At 42.3% G+C, this 20,089-nt stretch overlaps 1 protein-coding gene across 1 annotated transcript in view; it reads left to right on the top strand.

Moving 5' to 3' along the window:
- The window catches only part of ANO2 (anoctamin 2), a 329,541-nt gene that overhangs the window by 77,873 nt on the left and 231,579 nt on the right, over positions 1 to 20,089 (top strand). Inside the window, exons 5-9 of the mRNA XM_039539558.1 lie at positions 4,767 to 4,918; positions 6,846 to 6,900; positions 9,773 to 9,824; positions 19,090 to 19,145; positions 19,406 to 19,447. Coding sequence (XP_039395492.1) covers positions 4,767 to 4,918; positions 6,846 to 6,900; positions 9,773 to 9,824; positions 19,090 to 19,145; positions 19,406 to 19,447 — 357 coding nt within the window. The remainder of the gene's footprint in view (positions 1 to 4,766; positions 4,919 to 6,845; positions 6,901 to 9,772; positions 9,825 to 19,089; positions 19,146 to 19,405; positions 19,448 to 20,089) is intronic.

Genomic DNA, 20,089 nt, shown 5'->3' with positions numbered 1-20,089 from the left:
ATGGTCAGAATTTCACCAGTAGCAGCTGGCCAACAAAAGGCTGCCTTAGGAGACTGATAGCAGACTTACTTGTAGAAATACTAATTTTACAAGTGCAATTATCATTTTTTCTCAGCCCTGGCCTCCCGCCTGTCAATTATGAATAATTAGTGAAGGGTAAGGGTAAGGTAAGGGTATTTGTGTAGCTGTGTATATTTTTGTCATATCTGAACAAAAATGACTATATTTGGAGAGAATCTTTTTTTCCCATATCTCTTTTATTTATCAACTGATTTTGATAAAATTTGAAATGGAGTCAGTGTTTTCTTTTTTAGAGACCCCTCATATTGTGAGGTCCTAAGCTGTATCTTAGTTTATGCATTAATCCTGCCCTGCTTCTGGGGCGTGAAGCGAACGTCTATTCAAATCACTTCTCCACATTGGGCAGAATGGGGAATTGAACCTCCGTCTCCCACATCCCAGGTGAGTGCCCTAACCACTTGAGGCATATCTACACTAGAAACATAAGTTGCCCTATGTTAGGTGAACTTACAACCACCGCAGTAGTTACTGCGGTAGTTCATATCCACACTACCCTCCTTCTGGCGGTGGTGTGCATCCTCACCAGGAGCACTTCCACTGATTTTAAGAGGAGCAGTGTTAGGGGCACTGAGAGCCTGGGCTCTCAGTTCCACATGCAGCTTTCCATCGGTAGCCTAGCTGTGGCAGGGAGTGGGGAGCTGGTGGCGGGGAGCCGCAGGGGGACTGTGAGATGTGGGGGCACCCAGGCTCCTGGCGAAGGGGAGCAGGGACCTGAGATCCAGGGGGGCAGCCAGATTGAAGGCGATGGGGAATGAGGAGTTGGGAGCCTCCAGGCAGTATCAGGGCTCCCCGTGGGGAGTGGTGAGCCAGGAACTTGTGGTCAGCAGCCTATTGGAGAGCAGCGAGCTGGGCAGGCACAGCCCAGATTGGATTGGGGAGCCTGGGCAGCGGCTGGGCTGGGAGCTGAGAGTGGAGACCTGAGGGGCAGCTGGGCTCCGAGCGGGGAGTGGGGTAGGCACAGCTTGGCTGGGATCAAAGAACCTGGCGGGGGGCAACCGGGCTCTAGCTGGAGTCCCCCACCCACCCTGGTGACAGCATGACAAGAATGACAGCCAACAGACAATGTAAGACACTGCGTCACCCTAACTACACTGACATAAGCCCGACACCTCTCATGGAGGTGGAGTTATAATGTCAATGGAATAATGCAATTACATGGGCGGGAGCAAGGCTGTAGTATATACACTAACATAATTAAATTGATGTAAGTGGCCGTATGTCAACCTAACTATGAAGTGTAGACTAAGCCTGGGCTAAATGATATAAGGCAGGCACCACCTCCTTCTCTGACCATTTTTTGAATGGTGCCTAAGTCCTAAAACATGTTTTTTGCCAAAAAAAAAAAATATATTTGGTGAATTTGTGTCAAGTCCATGAATAGCTTCCAATTAAACAAAACCGCATTTTTTGACAAATAAACTATTTGAAAAATTTCACCTAGCCCCAGTAATTAATAGTCTAGTATCTGCATTCCTGCAGGGAGACAGGCTAGGCTTGGGCATTTAACTGGTCCAAAAATAATTGGTCAATTGATCAGTCAACTATTGATCAAACAGTGTCAAAAACGGATAAATATTTTAAGGTACTAATTCATTGGAACAGTGAAAACAAAACAAAAAAAGCAAGACTTTAGGATTTCCAGTAGGCTTAGCCTTGGATAGAGCCTTATGCCTAATTACAAAAAGTAAGTTACTTAACGGAGTTACTTTAACTCAAAAAAAAGTGCAACACAATGAAATGAAATTCAACCCCCCCCACCACCGAAAATGGTACCATGATGCAATCAAGAAGGTAGGCTGCCATCTCCCCCAGGGCATTTTTGCTGGAATATTTGACAGGATTTTACTGTGCTCAAATAGGTGGTCAATTGAAAAGTCAATCAACATTATTAGACTGGTGAATTGACAGGCTTGCCAAGCCTAAAACTGTCAATATCATGTTCAAGTATCAGTCTTTGAAGACCAAGCACTATAAACTACCCTCCTGTGCCCCATGCCTACATGCACACACGATGCAAAGTTATTGCCCTCCTCTCTGTTACAGATACACACAAGCAGTTTCTCCCTCCATGAATACACATATATCACAGTCACTCCATATCTAAATATGCCCATTCTTTATATAGTGCAGTCCCAAACATCAATGGCTTGGTTGTGAAAGGGGACAATGAAGATCAATGCCTAAAAGTAGAGGAAACAAATATTCAGTTAGTATGACATTCTGGGGTGCAAAGGAGACCAGTGAGGGTCTACGTCAGCCTCACAATGCGTTGCTGCTGTAGCTCCCATTGGGGCCGCTCACCATCAGCATGCAGGTCACACCCTGAGTGTCTGTGTGTAGTTGCAGCCTGCCAGCCACACATCAATGACACTCTGGCTTCCACCAACTTTGGTTACCACTTGCAGGGGAGCCCAACACACTCCCAGTCCCAGATTTCCCCTCAAAATGTATGTTCCCAAACAATTCACATCATTAGTTTAGTTTTACTTAAAGAATCAAACAAGTTTATTTACTTACAAAGAGAGACATTTTAAATGAGCAGAAATATAAGGCATTAAAGTCAGAAATGATTACAAGAGCAATGCAGATTATATGCTTCCTAGTACTAAAATTTAACCAAGTAGACTTGGTTCAAGTTGGAAAACTTACCATATGTTTCCAGTAATATTCCTCACCAAATTCTCAGGCCAGGATCAGCTCCCAAAATCCAAAGGCTGTTTCTTTTGTCTTCTTGGGTGAAAGACAGAGGCTATGTCTACTCTACAGTTTATGATGGCATAACTTCTGTTGCTCAGGGGCATGAATAAACCACCACTCTGAGCAACATAAGTTACACTGACATAAGCACCAGTGCAGACAGTGCTATGTTGTTGGTGGGGGAAGTTCTCCCTTCATAGCTACTGCCGCTCGCTCGCAGGGGCTGGAGTAGTTAAGCCGAAGGGAGAGCTCTCTCTCTCTCTCCTGTTGGCTTAGAGTGACTACATTAGGGAGCTTTCAGTGGCACAGCTGCACTGCTGTAAACTCTATAGCAGGGGTGGCCAACCTGTGGCTCTGGAGCCACATGAGGCTCCTCAGAAGTTAATATGTGGCTCCTTGTATAGGCACTGACTCCGGGGCTGGAGCTACAGGTGCCAACTTTCCAGTGTGCTGGGGGGTGCTCACTGCTCAACCCCTGGCTCTGCCACAGGCCCTGCCCCCACTCCACCCCTTCCCACCTCCTCCCCTGAGCCTGCCATGCCCTCGATCCTACCCTCTCCTCCAGAGCCTCCTGGACGCCAGGAAACAGGTGGTTGGGAGGTGCTGGGAAGGATGGGGGAGGCACTGATTGGTGGGGCTGCTGGTGTGTGGGAGGCACTGGGAGCTGCTGACATATTACTGTGGCTCTTTGGTAATGTACATTGGTAAATTCTGGCTCCTTCTCAGGCTCAGGTTGGCCACCCCTGCTCTATAGTGTAGCTGTACCCAAAGAGGTGGATATACAGAGGTACCTTGGGATGATTTTGTCCTTCCCTTTGACAGCACAGTGACCTTTTGAAATGCATTTTCCTGAGGGTTACCCCTACCTAAAGTTCACTCCCTCTGTGTGGATGGAAACAAGAACTCTGGTGGTGAAATTGGTTCCATGCTGTTGTTTGTTTGTTCCTGCTCTGTTCCTTGCCAAAGAATGACCACTTGGTAGGTGATTGCCCATCAACTTTGATGACACCTGATTAGAGGCATCAGCTTGTCCTTTGTCTTTGAGAAACAGGTTTACCCAGTCCCCAGACTTGCCTGGTAAACACACCTCATTCATGATTTCAGCTTATGCTCATACTTGTACATATAATGTTGCGACATACATTTCACAATGGGTACAGATTTATATCCGTGTATGCAGGTATCCACAGATCTAAATCGGTATCCGCAGAACCACAGGGATCTCCCAGGAACCACAGTGGCGAAAGGAGCAGAATGCGGGGCCGCCGCTCCCAGGAGCCAGCACCCTGTGCTGGCAGGTCCTCCGGGGTGACCCCCAGCCCTGCCCCCATCCCCTCCATGCAGCTGCCTGCGTTTCCTGTCTGGGAGCATGTGTGCTGCTTGCACACACTAGCGTGACCAGGGACAGCTGCTGGTGAGCCTGGTGCTTGCCTGAGCGGGGCTGGTACAGCCATGCTGGAGGAATGGGGTGCTGGATTCCTGGGAGCAGCGGCCCCACATTCTGCTTCTTTTGCCACTGCGGTTCCTAGAAGAGGCCTGTGGTTCCGCGTATACCGATTTATGTCCGCGGATATCCGCATCCACACTATACATTTGTGTCCGTTTAGGGCTCAATTGTTGTGTAATGTATTCCACTGATTGTCACTGCTGAATTTGTGCTTGTATGTTTATGCTATTCTTCCGGTGAATGGCTGAATAGGAGGTTATTGTCTGACCACTGTCTCACCTCCTGAGGTGCTTGAGAACTACTTCACATAATGACATTTGAAGCTTGGGAACTGGACCAGAACTATGGCTGATGTAACCTAAAGCACAAGGGACAGCGTCTGATCTCTCTTACGTAGGCATATATCTTAAGAGACTCCACAGACTTTAATTCCATTTTTAAATGTTTTAAATGGGACCAGAGTCCAGCTCACTTATGTATTTTTTTTTAGATGTACATTTTGAAAGTCATTTGATAACGTACATGGTTTTTACTCCTTTAGATGTATGAAATAAAAGAAGAAGGAGGAATTCTCCAGAAGCTCTATGAAATATGGCACAAAGCTACAAAGCCTCTGCAGCCCAAGGTGCCACAACAAAACAACACAAAGATGAAAAGTTTGTCTTACCCCTTTTCCAGAGAGAAAATATATTTGTGAGTATTTTAAAATGTAAAAGCCATTTAAGCAGACTGTAAAATTCTGTCGGTATGCTTCTTCCATTGTAAAACCTAGTACTTAAGTAAGTATCTGAATCAACATCCAAGCACCTCTTGACACATCAGGTATTTTGGCTCTTGGTATGAACTTTGTGGCTTAGGTCCATCTCCACATCTGAGTTGAACTCTGCTCTCAGATATGCAGGTGCAGCTACTATTGAGGTAAATGAAAGTTGACTGCTTTTAAGCAGAATTTATCCCTTTGGGTCAAATTCAAAAGTGAGTCCAAATAAGTCCAGTAGGAGTATAAGTTTGGTAACCTATGCCATCTGCCTCCCCTCACCTTACAGTACCTTTAGTCTTACTATCAACTTCCTTCAAGTGACATACATGATTTTCCTCTTAATTTAATGCAAATCAGGAATAAGTCCAGTAAAGTTAATGGAGTTATACTGGTGTAAATGAATGAAGAAGCAGAGCCTCTGGAATTCTCACTCACCCTTACTTATCATTGTGTAACTTACACACCCTGTCACATCACCTCTGAATTTGGCCTTATGGGTCAGTTTAATGGAAGGTGAGTTGATGTAAGTTACATGCGGAGAGATGAGAAGAGAGGCATAGCAAGAAAAGCAATTAACAAGAGGATGCAAGATAGGCCAACTCCCTCTTTAACTGGCATCTTTTTTCAGTTCCTTGGTGTGTAAGTTACACTAATGTGTTACACATGCACATTAGTAAGGTGTAAGGTAGTCTCAGTGAATGTGAATCTAACTTATACCGCTTGTTGGTTTTAGTGGGTTTGCACAGGATATAAGTCAATGCAGAATTTCACTCACTGGATATAACTGCTTCCATTGGATAAGATACTTATGACAGTGCGGGTAACAGAAGGGATTGTATTCAATGAAATAGGTGTGTTTTTAACTTGAACTGAAAGTACCAAATAAATTATGAGTAGGGAATGTAACCATGCAGTCTAGCTTATAAAAAGATACAACTTAAAACAAAGCATTTTTTTTTCTTTCTGGTTAGATTAGATTTATGAAAGTAATTAAAATTTGGCCAATACTATGCAAATAAGGAATTCTTGCCACCTGCCCTTCCACCCACAATAATATGTTTGGGCCTAATATGATGTTTAACCATTCTTATTACCTCATTAAGAACTGGTTCCCTGCATTTATGTCTGACAAATAAAGTCATATAAATATAATGACCTACCACATCATTTGTTGCCCTTTCTGACAATTTTCATTAAAACTGAATACATGTTAAGTCAGCTAGAGGGAGTGAACTGGCAAAGTTAATTTCATTGATGAGGATTCCTGGGTTTGTTTAGCAGTTATTTATGTAATAATATAATAATTACATAACTGTTACGGATTGATTGTATGGAAGCAAATGTCGTATTGAATTCTTAGTCATCCTGAAAAAGAATAATGAACATCTGCAGTAAGGCTAGTTGAAAGCTGATAGCATTTATTGAGTCAAGGAATGTTAGAACACTGGTTATTTTATAAGGAAAAAAACGTAGAATGTCAGTCTATGTAAACAATAAAAACTTTCCTTACCAAAAGGTATTTTACATTTGGATAATGCTTCTGCATTAACTCCTACTCCTCTTTTCAACCTATGTAACCCACAGTCTTCTTAATACACTGAAATCTTTGTAGAGTTCAATAGGATCAAGAAACCTTCTGTCTTAAGAGACCACCTTAGAGTATCCAGAAATACATACAGTTCTGCTTCACCTCTCTCTCCTTTAAGCAGCTGGTTTTTCTCAAGCCTTTGCTTGTATGGTCACTTAATACAGGTTTTGTTGTAATTGTTTCAGATGGATTCTTAACCAACTTGTTGTATAATCCTATTCATTAGTAACATTCATGAAAACGTAACTAATCTTGTCTCTCAACATTTTAAGGTACAACATTAAAGACAAAGACACATTTTTCGACAATGCTACCCGCAGTCGAATAGTAAGTAAACACATGTGGCCTCAGTATTGATAGAATCTTCTGTGCTCAATGGTATCTGCTTCAACAATGAATGCACCTGGTTCCCCTTGCTAACTTCATCAGTATTTGCTTATTGTTTCATAGCAACAGAAAAGTGCAATCAGGTGCGACAGATCCAGACAGTTGGTAAACAAATCATCTGTCTCATAATTGCTTGGAAAAGAGTACAGTCTTCATCATATGTATAATGTTTTAATGTTGTCATGCTTCCTAAAGTATTTATTTAGATATTGGTAAATATGTCAATTACTGAAAAGAAGAACCAGATTCTGCTCTCACTTAAACTGGTGTAAATCTGGAATAATTCCACTTAATTCCTTGCAGGATTTGGCTACGGGTTTTAGGGCCAGAGCCTAAGAAGGTATAAATCACCATAGTGCCATTAACTTCAGTGGCATTACACTGATTTACAGCAGCTGAGGATCTGACCTATCTATAGTATTTCTAGGCTCTCTAGATTCATAACATAAACAAAATTATTACAATGTGCAGCCAATCAATCATATTCTATACCAAGATAAAAGTAATGGAAAAGTGAACAAAAATAGATACAGCTCCTGCTTATCTTATTTTTGTTCCTAGTTCTGCCACTCCCCTGGTGGGTGACCTGTGGCAAGTCACTTCCCCTCTCTGTGACTCAGTTTCATGCTCTGTAAAAATGAGGATAATGATACTGAGCTGCTTTTGTATAGCACTTTAAGACCTACTAATGAAAAGCGCTATAAGAGAGCTAGGTATTATTTATTTTATTTTATTATTTATTTGAGCGTCTTGCTGAAAGTAATGTGACTGACTGCTTTTGTGAGTAAAGACAAATAGAATTTAGCTAAATATCAGTTCTTGTGACAACATTTAAAAGCATAGGAAAGACTGGAGGCCAGATTCTCAGCCGATGTAAATGGCACAGATTCAATGAAGGTAGTGGGACTTAACTGATGTAAATTAGCACAGGTCTGTTGAAGTCAATGGAGCTACTCTACTTTATACCATGTGAGATTTTGGACTGATATTTTCAACTTTTTCTTCAAGCAAAGAGATATAATCTATGAGTTAAGTATCAGAGAGGTAGCCGTGTTAGTCTGGTTCTGTAAAAGCAGCAAAGAATCCTGTGGCACCTTATAGACTAACAGACGTTTTGCAGCATGAGCTTTCATGGGTGAATGCCCACTTCTTCGGATGCAAGAGTGGAAATATCCAGGGGCAGGTAAATATAAGCAAGCAAGAAGCAAGCTAGAGATAACGAGGTTAGATCAATCAGGGAGAATGAGGCCCTGTTCTAGCAGTTGAGGTGTGAAAACCAAGGGAGGAGAAACTGGTTCTGTAGTTGGCAAGCCATTCACAGTCTTTGTTTAATCCTAAACTGATGGTGTCAAATTTGCAAATGAACTGAAGCTCAGCAGTTTCTCTTAGAAGTCTGGTCCTAAAGTTTTTTTGCTCCAGGAGGATGGCCACCTTAAGATCTGCTATTGTGTGGCCAGGGAGGTTGAAGTGTTCTCCTACAGGTTTTTGTATATTGCCATTCCTAATATCTAATTTGTGTCCATTTATCCTTTTGCTTAGAGACTGTCCAGTTTGGCCGATGTACATAGCAGAAGGGCATTGCTGGCATATGATGGCATGTATTACATTGGTGGATGTGCAGGTGAATGAACAGGTGATGGTGTGGCTGATCTGGTTAGGTCCTGTGATGGTGTTGCTGGTGTAGATATGTGGGCAGAGTTGGCATCGAGGTTTGTTGCATGGATTGGTTCCTGAGCTAGAGTTACTATGATGCGGTGTGCAGTTACTGGTGGCAGGCCAGTCCTCGCCCACAGACAACCTGCCAACCTGAAGCATATTCTCACCAGTAACTGCACACCGCACCATAGTAACTCTAGCTCAGGAACCAATCCATGCAACAAACCTCGATGCCAACTCTGCCCACATATCTACACCAGCAACACCATCACAGGACCTAACCAGATCAGCCACACCATCACCGGTTCATTCACCTGCACGTCCACCAATGTAATATATGCCATCATATGCCAGCAATGCCCTTCTGCTATGTACATTGGCCAAACTGGACAGTCTCTAAGGAAAAGGATAAATGGACACAAATCAGATATTAGGAATGGCAATATACAAAAACCTGTAGGAGAACACTTCAACCTCCCTGGCCACACAATAGCAGATCTTAAGGTGGCCATCCTACAGCAAAAAAACTTTAGGACCAGACTTCTAAGAGAAACTGCTGAGCTCCAGTTCATCTGCAAATTTGACACCATCAGCTCAGGATTAAACAAAGACTGTGAATGGCTTGCCAATTACAGAACCAGTTTCTCCTCCCTTGGTTTTCACACCTCAACTGCTAGAACAGGGCCTCATCCTCCCTGATTGATCTAACTTCGTTATCTCTAGCTTGCTTCTTGTTGCTTATATTTACCTGCCCCTGGATATTTCCACTCTTGCATCCCGACAAAGTGGGCATTCACCCATGAAAGCTCATGCTGCAAAACGTCTGTTAATCTATGAGTTGTACCTTCTGAAGAGGCTTTTAGTAAATATATTACTAAAAGAGAGGATTCAAATATTATTCATAGATGTAACTTTCTTAGGTTTTTCTATAGTGCTTTAGTAAAATGTTCTATTTATTTCAAAATTTAAATTCAGTGGTCCTGAACAATATATTTATACATGAATCAAACACAGGATTGATTTAAATATTGCTACAAATGAACTACAGAAGAACACCTTATTTTTATGTGTAGTTCTGTGGCTTGTGCTGGCACTGTAATTAACTTAATCCTAAGAGATAAAATGTTTGTTGCATCACTGTTTTTTCTTTCTGTAGGTACGTGAAATTTTAAAGCGTACATCTTGTACAAAGGCCGAAAACAGTATGGGTAAGAGAATTAACAATCGTATATCTATGTTGTTTTGAAGGTGATTGTTTTCAGTACTTTTATTTTAATACAATTTAAAATAATCAAAATATTTGTCTAACAGTATATAAAAATGTACTAATGCATTTTTCTAATGAACTAGAGATTGAAACAAAATACATATTCTTAACAATAAAATCAGCCCTGGGGATATAGTACTGTCCCTTTTTCTGGGGAACCACATAATGTTAGAAAGTAAATTGTCATCTTTTGAACAATTACTTTTAAAGACTCTCTAGCAGATTAGAAAGACACAAGCCTTTAAATCAACTATGCTCATTTGTGTTGTGAACATAAATCTAAATGAAAGCCAGGCTCATGTTTGTCTTTGTTAGCGTTGTGAAATTAATGTATAGATACTATGTAAGGAGTATGCTGAAAATATGTTCCTAAAGTCTGTATCAAGGCAGAGTTGACAAACAGCTTTTCTGCCAGATAAAAGATGGTTATTCAGCTATCACATGTAAATCAAGCATTGTAATCCAACACAGTGGAAACCCCTTTATATAGGAAGTTGCGAAGGAGGATTCAAAATGTACAGGGAAGAAGCAGGATTTAGGAAAAACAAGCATTGCAGAGTGGGGGATGGGGTCATGGGGAGGGAAGGTGAGTGTTACTGTCCCTGAGAACAGACAATGAATTTGGGAGATATAAGCAGAAGGCAAGGAGACACCCCTTTATCCTGCACTTAGGAAGTAAATGGACAGCAGGTTTACACTAAAAGCAGCAGAGAGTCCTGTGGCACCTTATAGACTAACAGACGTTTTGGAGCATGAGCTATCATGGGTGAATACCCACTTCGTCCACTACATGCATCCGACGAAGTGGGTATTCACCCACGAAAGCTCATCCTCCAAAATGTCTGTTAGTCTATAAGCTGCCACAGGACTCTTTGCTGCTTTTACAGATCCAGACTAACACGGCTACCCCTCTGATACAGGCAGGGGCGGCTCTACATTTTTGGCCACCCCAAGCAGTCATGCCCGGGAGGCGCCCCGGAGCCGCGGGAGCAGCGGACCTCCCGCGGGCATGACTGCGGAGGGTCCGCTGGTCGCGCGGCTCGGCTGGACCTCTGGACGGTTTGCGGGTCTGGCGGCTCCGCTGGAGCTGCCGCAGTCATGCCTGCGGGAGGAGCGCCCCCTCCGCAGTCATGCCTGCGGCAGGTCCGCCGGCCCAGCCTGCCGCCCCCCCAGGAAAGGGCCGCCCCACGCGGGTGCTTGCCCCACTGGGGTCTAGAGCCGGCCCTGGATACAGGTTTACACTGTTCCTTTGGGGACAGTAGACCTGGTATTTCTGTGAGTGTTCTGTAGATAAGAGGCTGGAACTACAGGGAATACTTCAAAGTGGAAAGGGATGCACCTATTGTTAACCTCCAAGGCAAAGTAAGGGCTGGAATAGCTCAGAGGAGTTTGTTTGGGTGGCTCACAGGCTGATGGTGTCAGGGAGCTGACATTCAGTTAAGCACCAGCAAGTCTCCCTCTTGAAGGAGGCAGGTGACTCTCAATCCTGGGTACCCTCAGAATTGTCACATCTGTCTATAGGAGAAATGAGTGTAGTGCATCATAAATGTGGCCACATTATACCTCATGCAACTTCTTTGACCTCCATGGAGTTGCACGGTGTGTGGGCAGCACAAAGCTTTGTCCATGGAGTGGGTTACTTTAAGCTGAGGTTAGTTACTAAAAGAAATATTTCATACAATATAGATAATAGGGTCTGACTTTCCTCTCATACTGGTTTTACACCAGGGTGACTCTATTAACTTTAATGGCTACCCCAACTTTAGTGAAATTACTCCTTATTTATATAATCCACTGTGTAAGTGGATTAATCTAAACCACCAAAAGGTACTGGTGCAGGACAAGAGTATCCAGATATAGAGTTAGCACAGAATAGCTATTGCTCTTTGAATTCACACCCTAGCTTAGACAAGCCCTGAAATGTCTATTTATTTTATGGACCAGGTAGTACATTTGGTTAAAAAAGTGTCATTTCTCTCTGGAGTCCTAGGTCCAAATTTTACCTTGGGTCACAAGTGATCATGACTCTGGCTTATTTAGCCCACCTCACAAAATACGTTACACAGTTCATCAGAATTAATAGTCTATACTCAAAAGAGATCACAGACTGCAATGGCAGGAGGGATGCCAGTTGGGATTAGAGCTGAATGAATGACTGATTTTTTCAAATTGGCTACTGAATGAAAAAAAATTGGGTTGACCCTAAATGGATTTTTTTTTGTTTTTTCTTGCCAAAATGAAGCACCCTCCGTCTCCCCAGAAAAGTTCAGGTTAAATGTAACAGTTTATTCTGAGTTGAACAAAACATTTTGTTCAATCATAAATAATGTTTTTCTGTGGTTTGGTTTGGTTTCTGTTTTGTTTTTTTACTTCAAAAAAAATTAGCTAAATTTTTAAAAAAAAGTTTGAAATTAAAAGTCAAAAACATTTCATTTAGAAAATGTAAAAAGGAAATATTTTGACTTTTTAAAAATTTATTGAAATTTTATTTTTCAAGCTGAAACTGTTTACCAAATTCAACCTGAATTTTCAAATAGCTTTGGTTGACACGAAACTGCATTTTTCAGTTAGTAAACTATTTTGTCCAAAAATGTTCACGTACCGCTAATTAGGATTGAGGATTCTGGTTCTTTTCCTGCCATCAAAGTTTTATCCAGACTGAATCTCATCCAGTAAACCCTCAATCTCAACCAAATAATTAGGAATTGACCACTTTGCCTGGGTTGAATGAGATGAAGACATAAAGTTGGATGTCAAGAGCATGCTGAGGACCTTTCAGCCCACATATCCTAAAGGTCGCCATGCTCATGTTTAACAAGAGGAGAGAAAGATAGACATTGCAGTACCCAATATGAGTGTGCTCTCAGCGAGGAGGAGCAGTTGCCCAGTACCACTGTCTGAAAACACTCAGCAAGAAAGGAACAAAGCCATACAAGAGTAGCTCTAATATAGCTTTAATAATACCTCACCCTCAATGGTATCTCAGGTAGCTGATAGATGTAGCAAAATCATAATGCATACCTGATCCTTATCCATTGCTAGAAGGATACCATCTACCAGTGCAGTCAACACAGTCTTTGTTTTATAGAAAGGCTGGCACCCAGATTGACAATGGTCAAGAAGCAACTACATATTGTGAAAATTGTCATCGCGACTTTTTTAATAATCTTAACTAAGACTGGAAGATGATGAGATACTGGGCAGTAATTGCAATTCTTAGCCTCATGTGATAGTTTCATAGGCAGCATGCATTGAAGAGGTTGTAAAGCTAAGAAGCACCACCATATGTACTGTAAGGAATACATCAAACCATTGAACACTGGAATCACTGCAACTTGCCCCAAAGAGCACCTCCAATAAGTATATTTTTATCTGAAAGAACCTCCTTAGGAAGATAACCTACGTTTCCAGTACAATTTGATTTAACCTTTGGTTGAAGAGCTAACTCCACTAGCAACCAGTTTTTTCAGGGCTGTGACATACCTACATACAACCAAAACTAATAAGTAGCTGTGTCACCCTTGCCGTCTAACCTGGGGTGCCCTTTACAATGCTTTGCTGCTGAGTACTGCTCACAGACAGTCTCCAGCATGCAAGTCATTCCCAGGTATGTCTGTGGGTGTGCTACAACCAGGCAGCCACACCTTGGCTCTTGCCAGCCTTGGTCGTACTTTAAGGTGACCCCCAACACACTCTTAGATTTTACCACAGAAATGTATGTCCTGTACTGCCCATTGCTTTCCTCGACAATTCAAGTTTAATAAAGTCTGCTTTTTCTTTAATAGAAATAATATACACACAACTTGCCACCTCAAATGGAGTTTCCCAGACACTTCAGTTTAAACACACTGGATTAGACAAAACAATTAAACACATTTATTAACTGCAAAGAGAGAGATTTTAAGTGAGTGCAAGTAATGAGATATAAAAGTCAGAAATGATTACAAGAAAATAAAGTTAAACTGCTCCTGGCGCCTAACGTAACAAACTATATCAGATTCAAGCAAAGTTTCTCACCATATGCTTTCAGCAGTCTTACGGACCAAACCCTCTATGTCAGGGACCCTTCTCCCAAAATTCAGTGAAGGCTTCCTTTGTCACTTCAGGTGTTGTGAATGTGATGGACAGGGAGAGAGAGTCTTGGAGTTTTTGCCCCTCCTTTTTACAGTTTCAGTTCCCCTTTTGAAAAACATTTCTAGCTGGGTACCAAGAGACAAAAAAGTCTACGGGAAAGGATGTTCCTTCACCTGTTTGAACTTCCTTTGTCTCCCCTTCCCATTTGATGACTGTTTAATGTTGAAATGACGGACCTGTTTGCCAAACTCCGTCTGGAACATGTATTAATAGCTCCATAGAGTGGAATCTTATAACTTCACATACAAGGTTGCTACATATATGTTATCAGGACAGTATTGACCAGCAAATTATGAGTTTTCAAATGATACCTCACAAGGCATTCTTTGTACAAAAATTATTACAATAGTATGTAGGTTGTGGACACAGGTACATTCTGTCAGATGGGCTTTTTGTGGTGCTTTAAGACAGATGAAGACTGCATGAAGTGCTCATTCACTGCTCCTTATTTCATGTTGTATTTGAATGGTACGTGGTCCTTGTGGACAGTTTTGACCTTTGCTTTTGTGTTCCATAGCAACGATTACTGATAATACTAGTTTATTAGACTTCAGCTTCCACTCATTTGAACATTGTTTGTAGCTATGAACTTCTCCTAAGAGGCTATCTCCCCTGATTGTTGTATGGAAATTAGGAAATTCAGTAGTTACAATTTCTATATTAATTAAATGATTTCTGGATTTAATGATGGTCTCAAGTGCACCATAGATTAGTGGCTCACTGAGTTCCTTAAGCAGCCTAATTTTGTTCATCTTTTATGATTCCGTCACTTCCCTGCCTCTCCGATATGGCAATAGAAACAGGGACCCTAATAGCTGCAGTTGTTTTCCACAATTGTATGTGTATTATACATATTGAGCAACAGCATAATAACACACTGAACACTTAAAACTGGCCCAGTTTGACTGTTCAATTCTACAGTTGTACAAGATCACTTCTGCTGCTATTTAGGCTGGTGCATGCTGTTGTGCAATAAAGAGTTTAAGGAAATGTTTTCTTCTAACTTAATTTTAAATGTGCTATAAGCCATGCGAAGCACCAACTATTCTCCATAGTGGATTTGGTATATTCCAAGTTTGGAGATTTAAAAATCATCCCATTTCCCAGTAATATCAATTGAAATAATGATCAGATTTTGTTTTCTTTGTACAAGGGGGAAAATATATTAGTAATGTTTGATTAATTCCAAAAATGGATTTTGCTGAAACTTTCCAGAATAATTCTCATTTGGCCATGAGAGATTTGATAGCCTGAAAGAATAACTTTTGTAGGTAATTTTTCAGTATAGTGGAAAAATAAGGATCTGAAATAGACTAGCAGTCTTAACCTTAACTGTTGTATCATATAATGATGTTTCTGGTTGGATTGTCCACAGAGACTGAATACCAGGACCTTTGCACAAATTAAAGAATGAGGTCCATTAGCTCAAAGACAGTGGTGGACTCATATACTTCTATGTGTGGTCTAGTCACTAGATGGGACAAACAGCCATGTTAGCATGAGTTACAGCTGAGCTCTCAAGTGCCTCTTTAGAGCTTTAGAGCTTCTTGCCATTTTTTCCCATCTAATTTCCTACCTGACATCTGTGTGCTCAGTGGGAGTAAACAGATTCTCTACTGGTGCAGCTCTTGTGGACAGCCATGGATCTGGAGAACACAGACCAAACTATTTCCTCCTGTGGGCAGAGTTTTAAATGAAGACAAATAACTTTGCATTGTTATAAAAAAGGAAGTTGTGGAAGCTCCAGCATTTGGTACATTTAAAACTAGATTTGACCAAAGGTTAGTAAGATTGTTCCCTAGTGTACATTTACTACAACATGGAGACGAACTAGGGCCTTGTCTACAATACAGAGTTTTGACGACAAAACAGTGGATGCGTACACACTGCAAAGTGACTTTTGGCACCAAAAATGCTATTTTGGCAACAAAATAAAACTACCCCGACGAGAAACATAAGGCATTGTGTGCAAAATTTTGTTGACAAAGTGCCAGTGTAGACACCATGCGTGATTTTATCGCTTTAATTGGTCTCCAGGAGGTGTCCCACTATTTCCATCCTGACCGCTGTGGTCAGCAGTTTAAACTCCACTACTGTGCAACCATCTGCCCCTCCCCCTTAGAAGCCTGGGGAATTTTTGAAATTCCATTTCCTGTGTGCTCAGCCTGGAGAGGTGTCATTACTTCTTCCCACGTGACCATGGCAGGTTATCGCAGCAAACGCTCTCCCGCTTGGACCACTGCAGAGCTGCTGGATCTGCTCAGAATATGGGGACAGGAGGCTGTGCAGTCCCAGCTGTGCTTGAGCCATAGGAATTTTGATACCTACAGGCAGATTTTTCGAGGCTTGTGTGAAAAGCGCTATGATCGGGACATGCTGCAGTGGAGAGCGAAGATAAAGGAGCTGAGGCAGGCATATCATAAGGCGAGGGAGGCAAACCATCGCTCCGGTGCTGCATATAAGACCTGCAAGTTCTATAAGAAGCTTGACACCAAGCAGAGCCCCGTGGATACTTTGATGGGCCTGGAGACAGTGGAAAGAGGACCCACCCAGGAGACAAAGTCATTGATGAAGAGGTGGAGTTAGATGACGATGTGGAGCTCCAGCGGGGTCACCCTGTGGGGCAGGCAGTCAGGAACTGTTCTCCACTCTGGAGGTGACTAGCCAGTCTCAGCAGTTGCTCTCCAGCGAGCAAGAAGCAGGAGAGGAGACTCCTGGTAAGAGGCTATGGTTTGTGTTGTGTGGAGGTGGGTTCAGGGTATAGAAATGTGGGAGGCTGGTTGTGTTTCTGTGTGCTGGACATTTTCCTGTGCAGTTAATCAATATGGCAGAACAGGGTGTTGATGCATGCCAAGATCTCATGAGAATCCTCCAGAAAGAGCTCTAGGAAAGTTTCCTTGGCAGATCTGCTTTGTTCCTTCCCCCATTGTAGGAAACTTTCTCGCGCCATTTGGCAATCACTAGTGCAGGGACCAAAGCGGCACACAGGCTAGCAGCATAGAGAGCAGGGCAGAAGCCACAAGCGTGTAGTAGATGTGCCCTTGTTTCTCTGCTTAGCCTTAGAAGTGAGATGTCTCCTAGAATGACCCCCACCTGTGGAAAAGTGTGGGAGAATTTTAGATTTTTTTCCCTAGTCGGCTGCACCGCAACCCTTCCAGAGTGCTCTTTTCCCTATGTAGTGCCCCTCACCCTTCCCCAGCCAACACTCACCATGCTTTGGGTGTTTGTCAAGATGTGTGCTTGCCAAGAGTCAGTGAGAAAGTGATTGTTATGTATCAGAGGGGTAGCCGTGTTAGTCTGGTTCTGTAGAAGCAGCAAAGAATCCTGTGGCACCTTATAGACTAACAGACGTTTTGCAGCATGAGCTTTCATGGGTGAATACCCACTTCTTCGGATGCAAGACTTGCATCCGAAGAAGTGGGTATTCATCCACGAAAGCTCATGCTGCAAAACGTCTGTTAGTCTATAAGGTGCCACAGGATTCTTTGCTGCTTCTAGTGATTGTTATGTTACCAGAGGTGTATTATACTGAAATGTTTCAATATTATGCGTGAATCATGCTTCTGTGCATTGTTCCTTGTTCTTTGGCAGATGTGGCCTTGAAGAACACTCCTCCCCCACCCCCACACACACTTGCATTAACACAGTCCCAACGGTCAACTTCCCGACTCCAAATTGATTTGCAGTCGACCAGCAGTCATCTGGAGTCTCCAGCTTCCACACAGCAATTGCCACACACTTCTTCTCTACTGATAGGGCAGCTCTCATTCTGAGGTCATTGTGCCTTAGTGCTGGGGCAAGCTCCCACACCGTTCCAGGAAGTGGCTTTCCCCATTCGAAAGTTCTGTAGCCACTGCTTATCATCCCACACCTGCATGATGATACAATCCCACCATTCAGTGCGTGTTTCCCGAGCCCCAAAGCGATAGTTCACCATCTGCAGCTGTTCCATGAATGCCAAAAGCAATCTAAAGTTGCTCCTATCCATATCACACAGCATGTCAGACAACTGGGAATCTTCTTCAGCTAGGAACTTTGTGATTAACTGCACTGCCATGCGCGGAGTCTTCATGACAGTTACCAGAGCATAGGAGAGCACAGCGGAATCCATCCCTTCTCACAAAGATGCCGAGGTGCACAGCAAACAAAGGCCATTGAAAAATGCAGCGAAAGAAAACTGGAAGCCCATTGAATGTTTGTGGCAGAAGCAATGCATCATGGGACATTGAGCCCGGTCCCAAGATGTGCCACGATCCATTCCACCTTCCCACAAGAACTGGCAGCAGAAGGTGTCAAGCTGGACTGTGGGATAGGTATCCACAGTGCACTGCTCAGACTGTCGATGCTAGTACCCCAAGTGTGGACATCCTCTTCTGACAGAGGGCGCAAGTGTGAACATGCAATACCAGTTTTTATTATAGCGCTTTTTGAGTGTCAACATAACTTTTGTCAACAAAACTCTGAAGTGTAGACAAAGCCTAGGTGTCCTAACTGGCCTCCTTCGTCACTGGATTCCATGGAAGGAAGTTTGTTAATCATCTGTGTTTTAATGGGGCTACCCTCCTTTGATTGTTGGATCATTGCAGACGAATGAGATCTCCAAATTGATTTTTGGGATGGAGCTGAATGTTTGGTCCTTTCATGGCACCATTCTTTTTTTCAGCTATAGGTCTGTTTAGTATCTGCCATCGACCTCTACTTCCTTATTTTAAAAGAGACAGAGGTAACTGGCAAGGAAGCAAGCAAGCCAGGGGAAAAAAGCTCTCCTTGGACATAGTAACAAACCAGCTTACTGGGGGAAAAGCATAGCATGGGGATGAGGCCATTTTAAAGTTACCCCCCAGTTGAGCAGAAATATAATATTTTCCCTGCTAAATTAAGATTGACTTCCAGGGCTCCAGTCTAATTTCTGAACTGGGCTCGTATTCAGCTTTAGATTATTCATTTGCTGATTTTCATTAATATATCTCAGTCCCTGCCATAGTTGAATAAAGTGAATATTTTGTAATAATCTATTCTTATCTCTGTTCATTATAAATAGCTATTGACATTTTTTGTTTGTTTCTCTTTAGGTATTACTACATTAATAGCAAAAAATGTCTATGATGCAGCATATCCTCTTCATGATGTACGTATACACAATTTAAAATGTAGTTCTCTAGCATCAATGTTAAAAGCTTCACAGCCACTAATAATTGTCTGTGAGAATACAAAATATCTACCAGCATATTGGTTGTATCCTCAGAGTAATAGAAAGTCTTAATATAAAAATATTCAGGCGTAATTGAACAGTAAAAACAAAATCATAGTGCAAAACAGCTGAGCAATAGCATTACACTAAAATACTTTTCCTTTTATTACACTTATCATTTTGATTTGTTTTTGTAGGGTGAATATGAAGGCCAAAATGATGACATGAATGAAAGAGAGGTAAAATACTCTACATCATAAATACATTTTTTTTGTGCTGGATTTGCATACTTTGAACTAGAGCTGGATGAATACTCCAAGAGCAGTTGCAAATGTTCATTTGAATAAAAACTTCTGCAAATTAGTTTCATTGGTATTTGTGAGCCTTTTAATTAATTTTCCCTACTTTCTTTCATGTGATTGATGGTTTATTCGCAAGAACATTCACACAAAGTTTGGCAGTATTTGGGTGAATTTCGTTTCATGCGGCCATCTTGAAATCCCTTGAATTTCCCTCTTCCTGTTTAAAAAAGTTCTAGTTAGCCAATCAGGAAGCAAACGCATTGCTATGTGACATAGATAATGAATGCCATGCCATAAACAGATGATGATTAGATGAATAATCGAACCTATAGTGTTTTAACTTTTGTATTGGCCTGCTAAATCCAGGGTTATGAGTTCAGTCCTTGAGGGGGCCATTTAGGGGTCTAGAGAATCAGGGGCGGCTCTAGGCATTTTGCCTGCGGGAGGTCCGCCAAAGCTGCGGGACCAGCGGACACTCCGCAGGCAAGGCGCTGAAGGCAACCTGCCTGCCGCCCTCGCGGCGACCGGCAAAGCGCCTCCAGTGGCTTGCCGCCCCAGGCACGCGCTTGGCTTGCTGGT

This window comes from Mauremys reevesii, linkage group 1, assembly GCF_016161935.1.
Source record: "Mauremys reevesii isolate NIE-2019 linkage group 1, ASM1616193v1, whole genome shotgun sequence".
Lineage (NCBI taxonomy): Eukaryota > Metazoa > Chordata > Testudines > Geoemydidae > Mauremys > Mauremys reevesii.
Note: the sequence above shows the minus strand (reverse complement) of the source record. Positions and strands in the feature narration are given on the sequence as shown.